General features: G+C 36.8%; 1 protein-coding gene across 1 annotated transcript in view; it reads left to right on the top strand.

Moving 5' to 3' along the window:
• The window catches only part of Smc3 (structural maintenance of chromosomes 3), a 36,396-nt gene extending 27,577 nt beyond the window's left edge, over positions 1–8,819 (top strand). The window contains exons 20-29 of the mRNA XM_010634668.2: positions 652–803; positions 1,977–2,135; positions 3,051–3,158; positions 4,041–4,149; positions 4,769–5,016; positions 5,110–5,322; positions 5,591–5,782; positions 5,895–6,072; positions 7,451–7,557; positions 8,480–8,819. Coding sequence (XP_010632970.1) covers positions 652–803; positions 1,977–2,135; positions 3,051–3,158; positions 4,041–4,149; positions 4,769–5,016; positions 5,110–5,322; positions 5,591–5,782; positions 5,895–6,072; positions 7,451–7,557; positions 8,480–8,551 — 1,538 coding nt within the window. The 3' untranslated portion in view covers positions 8,552–8,819. The remainder of the gene's footprint in view (positions 1–651; positions 804–1,976; positions 2,136–3,050; positions 3,159–4,040; positions 4,150–4,768; positions 5,017–5,109; positions 5,323–5,590; positions 5,783–5,894; positions 6,073–7,450; positions 7,558–8,479) is intronic.
• The last annotated feature ends 911 nt before the right edge of the window (positions 8,820–9,730 follow it).

Raw genomic sequence — 9,730 nt, 5'->3', positions numbered from 1 at the left:
TTTTTTTTTTTTTTTTTTTTTTTTTTTTTTGGTTTTTTGAGACAGGGTCTCACTATGTAGTGGTCTCAAACTCACAGTGATCCTCCTGCCTTAGCCTCCAGAGTGCTAGGATTACAGGTGTGCACCACCATGCCCGGCTAAGCATACTACATTTCACTGTATTTGTTGAATGAAAAGGTATTTTAAAATACATAAAATTGTTTGATTTTATTTAACTTCTTTTAGGAGATTCCTAAGAGATATTTTTGTTTGTTTGTTATTTATTTATTTTGTTTTTTTGAGACAGGGTCTCACTGTGTAGTTCAGGCTGCTCTGGAACTCACTGTGTAGCCCAGGCTGGTCTCGAACTCGCAGCATTCCTCCTGCCTCAGCCTCCCAAGTGCTGGGTGTCTGTTTTTTATATAGCTATTAGTAAAATAAGTATACATGTTGCTTTGACAGTAGAATGATTAGATAAAATGTGAAAATGTTATAATTGAATGCATTTAGCACTTGTATTTAGTTCAGCACCGTGGTTCATAGATTTTGGAAAATAACTTGTTTAGAGATAAAGAAAAGGAGGAGAGACCATGGAATAGTGTTTATCAGAACTGATGAGAATTCGGAACATGTATTTGTAGCCTGGAAAGACTTTTCCTTAGCCTTGTATATGGATTAATAATGAAATCGATCAGTTGATGAATCAGATGCAGCAGATTGAGACGCAGCAGAGGAAATTTAAAGCATCCAGAGACAGCATTTTGTCAGAAATGAAGATGCTGAAAGAGAAGAGGCAGCAGTCCGAGAAAACCTTTATGCCTAAGGTCTGTAAGTATGTCTTTTGCTAAAGATTTGCTTTAATTATGTAGAGTTGAGGTGGGTTCTATGTTATATGGGTTCTCGTTACACCTTACATGTTCTGTTTTTGTTTGGATCCCACTTTTGGATATCTACACCTGTCTGTCGTACTTAACAATCACATACCCAGTCTTCCACTGTTGGTTGCATTCAAACTTTGCATCTTAATTGGACAATTGGGCATTTGAGTCATTACATAGTAGTACTTTCTGGTGGTCAGTATCTAATTTCTCAGTAACCATTTTTGTCTGGTAAGCCCTATTGAAATGTTTGGCTATTTGAACATGTTTTGTTTGGATTTTATTAAAATGAGTGTTAAAAAGGACAGTTCTCTATTGTCTTAAACTTGTTTTGACCAAAATTCTTTTAGTACCTCAATAGTATACTAAGACAGCCGGTGTTAAAAAAATAAAAGGAAAAGAAAAGAAATACCTCCAATTATATGTCTTAAATGATTCTGTTAACTTCTTGTTCTTATGCATGTGACTGAAAATTTTTGTATAGTTTAATTGTGGAATATGATCTGTCTTCTCACCTTATCTTACTACAGAGTAAATATTTTTCTTGTCCACACAGTCCTAACTTTCAAGTTTAATTAGTGCAGAGTGGAGTAGTTCAGTGGTAGATCACTTGCCTAGTATGCCTGATGCCCAGAGTTCAGTTCCCTTTTATTAAAGAATTATTTTTAATTAGACTCAGTTACATCGGCACACATGCCCGTAATCCTAGCTGCTCAGCAGGCCCAGGCAGAAGATCACCAATTCAAGGCCGTTCTGGGCACTTTATTAAGACCCTATTTCAACATTTAAAAAGGACTAGGAATATAGCTCAGCAATAGTCAGTCGATAGCCTCGCACAGGTGAGGCCCTGAGTTCAATTACCAGGAACCCCTTCCCCCAGTTTAAAAAAACATATTTAGTGGAAATGCCCCTTGGCTTATAATAGGTTTGTGTCCCCCTCTGGCCATCAGAAGTTATAAATATTACAAAAGCATATAATGCTCCTCACCTACCAAATACTAACAATGCGTGGTACCTAATATTCGAGTTTTAATTATTTAGTTCACTTTAATATAAGTAGGTTGTTTCCATTTTTCCCACGACGAGTACATTGCTAATTCCTTTATTACTTTCACATAGCAACGGAGCTTACAAAGTTTGGAGGCAAGTTTGCATGCTATGGAGTCTACCAGAGAATCACTGAAAGCAGAACTGGGAACTGATTTGCTCTCTCAGCTTAGTCTGGAAGATCAGAAAAGAGTAGATGCACTGAATGATGAAATTCGTCAACTACAGCAGGCAAGTATGCTTGACAAGAAAAGAAATCTCATTTATAATTGGCTGTAGTGAAAGGTAGGACATTGAGAAAATACAAAAGATGATCTGAATGCAGTGGTGTACTCCTGTTACCCCAGTCACTTGGGAAGATGATACCTTGGAGGCCAACTTGACTCTATCACAAAAGAAATCTATATAAGGCATAGTTTTCTTGCTTCTTTTTTTTTTGGTACCAGGGATTGAACTCAGGTCCTTGTACTTGCAAGGCAGGTGACAGCACCACTGAGCTAAATCCCTGACCCTGGAGTGGTTTTCTAATAACCGTAAGAGCAAATAAAGGTTTAATACATTTTTCTTAGCCTTTCTGGATATGTTAGAATTGTATAAGAAATTGTCATTTTTTAAATGTCATTTAATGCACATTTATCAATTAATAAGATGGGCTTGTTAGCTCAGTGTGTCTACACACACATATGCACACGTGACCTGACTACTGTATATACTTAATAATGTTTTGATTAAACATTTCAATAACACTTGGTATTTTTAATGCATAGATGTAGACAACCAATATTGGACTGAAAACTGAAAAGCAGGAACAGTATTTGGCAGGATGTTTTATGAATAGAAGTAGGCACCAAAAAAAAAAAATCAGTATTGTTGAGTAGGTAAGAGAAAATGAAGAAAGTATAGGACTTTTTTTTTTGGTGTTACTGTGGATTATACCCAGGTACATTTCCAGCCTGGCCTACACATTTCTGGTTTTGTATATATTGTTTGTATTGTCAAGTATAGGACTTCTTGGAATTAACGTAAAAAAATTCCATCTCCACTCATTTGAGCGCAAGTAATGGAGAGAATAGCAGATTAACAGCATGCCTGTATGTGAAGAGTTCATGCTTAGGTAGACAACAATTTTCCTTTTTTTTTTCCTAGGAAAACAGACAGTTGCTAAATGAAAGAATTAAATTGGAAGGTATTATCACTCGAGTAGAGACTTACCTCAACGAGAATCTGAGAAAACGCTTGGACCAAGTAGAACAGGTATGTTGTTCTTTCTGGAAGACTCCTTAGCCACCTATTGAAAGTGGTTATATGAGTGGCTCTAATTAAAAATGAGCGTTTTGGAGTCAGAAACACCAGCTATCTGACCAAAAGCTGTGGCTCGGGAGTTTTAACACAGCTGTGTAGTGTTGGGATTTTGGGCAAGTCGTGTAGCATTTCTCTCCAGTTTTCTCTTATGTAAAAATAAGCATAGCAGTAGTTCCTGCTTCATATGATTACTGTCACAGTGTGTTTTAGGTTGCTTAATAAATGTTAGTTAATATTTTTTCAGTACTGGTCAAAGAAACTTTCTAATATATTACTATTTTTGTAGTATAATGGATGCTTGCCATATTTGCAATTTGCATTTTTGTTTTTTGGAATGTCCAGTGTGCTAGCTTTTTGTCACTATGATACAATACCTGAGAAGTCAAGTTAAAGAGGAAAGATGGATATTGTTTCAGAAGATGCAGAAGTTTGAGTCCGTGCTATACTGACTTCCTTGCCTCTAGGCCTATAGCAAGGCAGAAACTTCATGGTGGAAGGGGATGGTAGAGGAAAGCAGCTCACCTTGTGGTAGCCAGGAAACAGCAAGAACATGTGTGGCAGGCTTTCTCCTACTGTTGTTCCATCCGGCCCCCCCTCCATTGGATGGTGCCGCCTACATTCAGGGCAGGTCTCCCTGTAAGTTTACTTTGCATGTGCCAGTTATCGCTGAAAACTGTCACAGACCCACCTAAGCTCTAATTTTTCTAGGTGGTTCTTAATGATCAGTGTAACCTACCACACATAATAACTATAGAAACCCGTGGCGATCCTATTTGGATACTAACAAAATTTGTAGTTTGTAGTGTGATGTTGATAGGTTCTATTGTTTTGCAGGAACTGAATGAACTGAGAGAGACAGAAGGGGGTACTGTTCTCACTGCCACAACATCAGAACTTGAAGCCATTAATAAAAGAGTAAAAGATACTATGGCGCGATCAGAAGGTAAATTTTTATGTAGTAAAACTTTTGGTATGAAAAAAATCTAGGCAAAAAAACATGTGCTCACAATTCCTTATTTTCTGTCATCAAATAGTTTATAGTAAATGAAGCTTAGTGAGTTGATTGTAAGTAGTAATTTTATTGAAATACTTCTGACAATTTTATGAGATCATAAATTATTTTAACAGATAAATAGCTAAATCAAGTTTATCATTTAGTTGCTGAGAAGATAATTTTTAGTTTTATATAAATGTGAACATTAAATAATGAGAACAGTTTAGTGGGCAGTTTAAGGATGAGTCTTGAGTGACTCATGTACTTTTATTTTTGTCCTAAAAAAGTGATTCGTGAATTTTCTAAGTAAAATTTAAACACCGAGAAAACTTAAAAGTCTACCCGTTTTGGGAGAGCTGACCATTAAAAAATCTTACTCAAATAGTATTTTGTCTTTTAAATATATCTTATACCCTACTTTTTGTTTTTCCCATCTTATTTCTTTTTAATTTTTATTGCCATTAGTACATGTTTTTAGAACATACTGGTTATATTCATCGTGAGGGGTTGGTACATGTACATAGCACAACTTAAATTTTTTCTTATTCCTTCCCTTTCCCTGTCTCAGATTTGGACAATTCCATTGATAAAACAGAAGCTGGAATTAAGGAGCTTCAGAAGAGTATGGAGCGTTGGAAAAATATGGAAAAAGAACACATGGATGCTATAAATCATGATACAAAAGAACTGGAAAAGATGACAAATCGACAAGGCATGCTGTTGAAGAAGAAAGAAGAATGTATGAAGAAAATTCGAGAACTTGGATCACTTCCCCAGGAAGCATTTGAAAAGTACCAGACACTGAGCCTCAAACAGGTAAATCCTGTTGGTTTTATAGATTTGAAGTCTCATTGTGAGTTTTCCTACAGTATATGAATTATTTATTCCTACTTATTTTTCTCTTTGTAGTTGTTTCGAAAACTGGAACAGTGCAACACAGAATTAAAGAAGTACAGCCACGTTAACAAAAAAGCTCTGGATCAGTTTGTAAATTTCTCTGAGCAGAAAGAAAAGTTAATAAAGCGCCAAGAAGAGCTTGATAGGGGGTACAAATCGATCATGGAACTGATGAATGTACTTGAACTTCGAAAATATGAAGCTATTCAGCTAACTTTCAAACAGGTATACTTCTGTAGTCTTCGTGGTTGTAACAGACAGCAGGACAAAACTTCAGCTCTTACGTGGTTGTACGGTAGATCCAGTACACGTGAACAAATGCAGCTTGTAGGAAGCTGACATAGTAACCCTAATGTTTTATACAGCTCTGAAAAGATTTTAATCAGTTCTAAAGTTAAAAATATTTCTGGTTTCTTTTTAATATTTGTGTTTAAACAGTAATATCTGATTCCGCCTAAGCAAAATGTGTATTGAATTGAAACTTTTTTTTAAGGTATCCAAGAACTTCAGTGAAGTGTTCCAGAAGTTGGTACCTGGCGGGAAAGCTACGTTAGTGATGAAGAAGGGAGACGTGGAGGGCAGTCAGTCTCAGGATGAAGGAGAAGGCAGTGGAGAAAGTGAGAGGGGTTCTGGGTCGCAGAGCAGTGTCCCGTCAGTTGACCAGTTCACCGGAGTTGGAATTAGGGTAAAATACCTTTACATTTAATGCTTTGTGGTAGGCTAAATTAGTACATTATGTGCTACTTCATTTTAAGAAGTGATGGTGATTATGCCAGTAACTCACAACTTTCCCTTAGGTGTCATTTACAGGAAAACAAGGTGAGATGAGAGAAATGCAACAGCTTTCAGGTGGACAGAAGTCCTTGGTGGCCCTTGCTCTGATATTTGCTATTCAGAAATGTGATCCCGCCCCCTTTTACTTGTTTGATGAAATCGACCAAGCTCTGGATGCTCAACACAGAAAAGCAGTGTCAGGTACAGTTTTGTGTGTTTGTTTTTGATGCTGGAGATTGAACCCAGTGCCTTGAGCTTGCTTGGCAAATACTCTACCATGAGCTATATCCCTAGCCCCTCTGGTTTTAGTTTTGTATTTAACTGACAATTTGTTTAAAGTTGATACCTCTTATAGTGATTTCTTGTGCCTAAAATATTGGGGGGGTTGATACATGTTCAATCACTAATTTCTCTTTAATATTTATTTATTTATTTTTGAGACACAGTCTCGTTGTGTAGTTTAGACTGGCCTTGAACTCACTGTGTAGCCCAGGCTGGCCTCAAACTCATGGCAGTCTTCCTGCCTCAGCCTCCGAACTGCTGGGATTACAGGCATGTGCCACTATCACTACAATTTTTTAAGTTTTGGGGGATTTTTTGGTTCATTGTTTTTGTTTGGTTTGTTTTTTGCAGCAGGGTCTCACTGTGTAGTTGAGACTGGCCTTGAACTCATGGTGATCTTCGTGCCTCAGCTTCCTGGGTGCTGGGATTCTAAGCATGCACCACTAACTACATCCAGCTAGTTTTTTAAAAGTTTAATATTATACTTTTTTTCAAAATTTAGTTAGGTTAGAAATAGATGTAATTACTTACTAAGTCATACTCAGATTTAATTTTTATAGAAATTAATTTTTAAACTTGTTTCAGTGTTTATAATAGTACTTATCATAAATAATATTAATCGTATATTAATCTTATCTATCTATCTATCTATCTATCTATCTATCTATCTATCTATCTATCTATTTTTGGCACCGGGGATCAAACTTGGGTCCTTGCACTTTTGAGGCAGGCAGTAGAACCACTGAGCTAAATCCCCAGCTCCTAAAGAATCTTAATTCTTGTAAATTCAAAAGATTTGGTGGGAGCCGGGCATGGTGGCATATGCCTGTAATTTTCAAAAAAAAAAAAAAAAAAAAAAAAAAAAACACCAAAAACAAAAAACACAAAAGATTTGGCGGGATGGTTAGGTGATTGTTTTCAGAATGTGTGTGAACTTTGACATTATTTCAGATGCTATTTTAGAAGTTTCTTTATATTTAATAAAAACTTTATATTCTGTTGCTTTATGCTTTTGGAATCAGCCACATGTGGCAGCACATGTCTGTAATCCTAGCCACCTGAGGCTGAGGCAGCATTGGGAGCGTGAGGCCAACCTAGGCTGTGCAGCAAGACCCTGTCTCAAAAAAAAAAAAATAAATACTGGATTCAAAAATTATACCTCATTTAAGAAATTAGGATGGTAAATTTTGTGGGTGTATGTATGGGATGTGTGTCATAGGCTCTTCTGATAGTTCTGAATTTTAGGTGAGTGTAATGAGATCTGCTAAGGGTTTTATTAAATTATTTGTTTTCACAGATATGATTATGGAACTTGCCGTACATGCTCAGTTTATTACAACTACTTTTAGGCCTGAACTGCTTGAGTCAGCTGACAAATTCTATGGTGTAAAGTTCAGAAATAAGGTAATCTTATATAAATTCAAGTTTAGTATGTAATCCATTGTATTTTGTTAAATTCTGATTTTATGTTACTTAAATACTGAAAGAAGACTTAGGTCATTATTTGGCATCTTTGTAAAGAATTTTTTCTTCAAATACCTATGATGGACTGGGCATGGTGACACACCCTGTAACCCAAGCTGTCTAGGAGGCTGAGGCAGGAGGGTTTCAACTTTCATTGTGAGACTGTCTCAGGATTTTTTGTTTGTGTTATACCAGGGATCAAACTCAGGACCTTGTGTTTGGGAGGCAGGTGTGGCACCACTGAACTAAATCCCCAACCCTGTCTCAGGAGTTTTAAAAAAGGGTTAGGGGATATTGTTCAGAGGTAGATTGCTTGGTTAGTACAGGTATGTGTGAGGCTTTGGGTTCACTCACCAGTGCCACAAGAAAAACCCCAGAATACCTATGAAGTTCAGCAATTTTTAGTAGCATTTATTTTAATTTTTAAAAAATTTTCATAGATATTAAGAGACAATATCCTCTGTCAGGTCTATTTAATACTTCTTTAATGCACCGTCTTTAACAAGTACATGCGTTCATTTATATTTGGTTGGACCACATAGCTGTCCTGGTGTCTTCTAGCTTTTCAGTTCTTGGACAGAATAATGAAATAATATAAACTGAACAGAATGGCAGTTCCAGTGCAGAGGCCTAAGGAGCGATCTATGTCCTCAGAGCATTGAAATGCAGACTCCTTTTGAAACCCATATGAACAGATAACCATTGTACATAAAGATTTTAATAGCGGTTCAGAATCATTCAGTATGCTATGTAAAGACTGTAGGTGACAGGCTGCCTGTTGTAAGTATTGCCCTGTATTATCTCGTACTGGTGTATTTCCCCAGATTTAACTGATTGTGTTTCTCACATTTACTGTTTTCAGGTTAGTCATATTGATGTGATCACAGCAGAGATGGCCAAAGACTTTGTGGAAGACGATACGACGCATGGTTAATTGGAGAAGACTGTTGTACAGTGATGTGGCTCTCATACCCAGGAACTGTAAATTTAAACTTCAATCTTTGGTTATTATTAATAATTTTCAGACTTTGGAGTACACATAATCCTTTTCTATTTCTGTCTTTGTATTTTGTATTCTGTGTAATGTTATATTTCTACTTATAGTTTAAGAACTTTATTTCTCACAGTGTTTTGTAAAGTGTCTTACTCCTACTTTAAACCCTTTGGAACATTCTAAATATTCTTTTAATTTTATCAGTTACACTGCCTCTTTTTGTATAGCTTCCATTAAATAATTGGTTTTATGACTTAATGTTTTTGTGGCTTTTGTCATTGTACTGATTAGAAACAATTTTTTCTGAAACATATACTTTTTATTTTGCCTAGCAAAAGATTATCTTCACTTAGAAGATTTAAAAGGGTAGTTCTTTATTTCATTCATTACGTCAGGGGTTCTCAGTCCTGGCTGTGTGCTGGGTCTGTGGGGAGCTTTTGAAACACTGCAGTACTAGATGTTGGATCTTAAGACCTTAGAGGAGCAAGGTTCATCATTGCTGATGTTAGGAAGATTAGAATCCCTGCTTAACTCAGCAGGGCCTTTAAAAGGAAGGTTAGTATATTTAACGGAATCTGTGTTTGGGAAGGTAGTTCTGAGTGCCACTGAGAACCTAAAGCAGTCGACTGCTCCTCTCAGTGCCTGGCGACCACAGATAGCTCTCTGTCTCTCTGTGGACTTGCCTGTTATCATTCACACAAATGGAGTGTGCCCTTTGTTGCACTCTCACTTAATACAGTGTTTCTGTGTTAACAGCGTGTGTCAGTGTATTGTTGTCTTCATTGCTGAATAATATTCCATTTTCCTTATCCATTCATTGGCTAGACATTGGAGTTTTTCCTGTAATAAGTAATGCTCCTCTGAACCTTGGTGAACAAAGTTTCCTGTGGATATAGGTTTTCACAGCTCTTGGTTGTATACCCGTGAACGGAGTTGTGGGTTCATGTGGTGGCTGTAACATTTTGAGAAATTTCCAGACTTTGCAAAGGATCCGAGCAGCTTACATTTATTCATACAGTAATGCGTGAGAGATATGGTGTTTTTCACACCCCACCAACATTTGCTACTGTTTTGTCACAGCAGTCCTTGTGTATGTGGAGTAGAACCTGTGGTTCTCAT

The sequence above is a fragment of the Fukomys damarensis genome, unplaced genomic scaffold, assembly GCF_012274545.1.
Source record: "Fukomys damarensis isolate Sample0158 unplaced genomic scaffold, DMR_v1.0_HiC HiC_scaffold_8, whole genome shotgun sequence".
Classification (NCBI taxonomy): Eukaryota; Metazoa; Chordata; class Mammalia; order Rodentia; family Bathyergidae; genus Fukomys; species Fukomys damarensis.
This window is presented reverse-complemented; position numbering and strand designations above follow the sequence as displayed.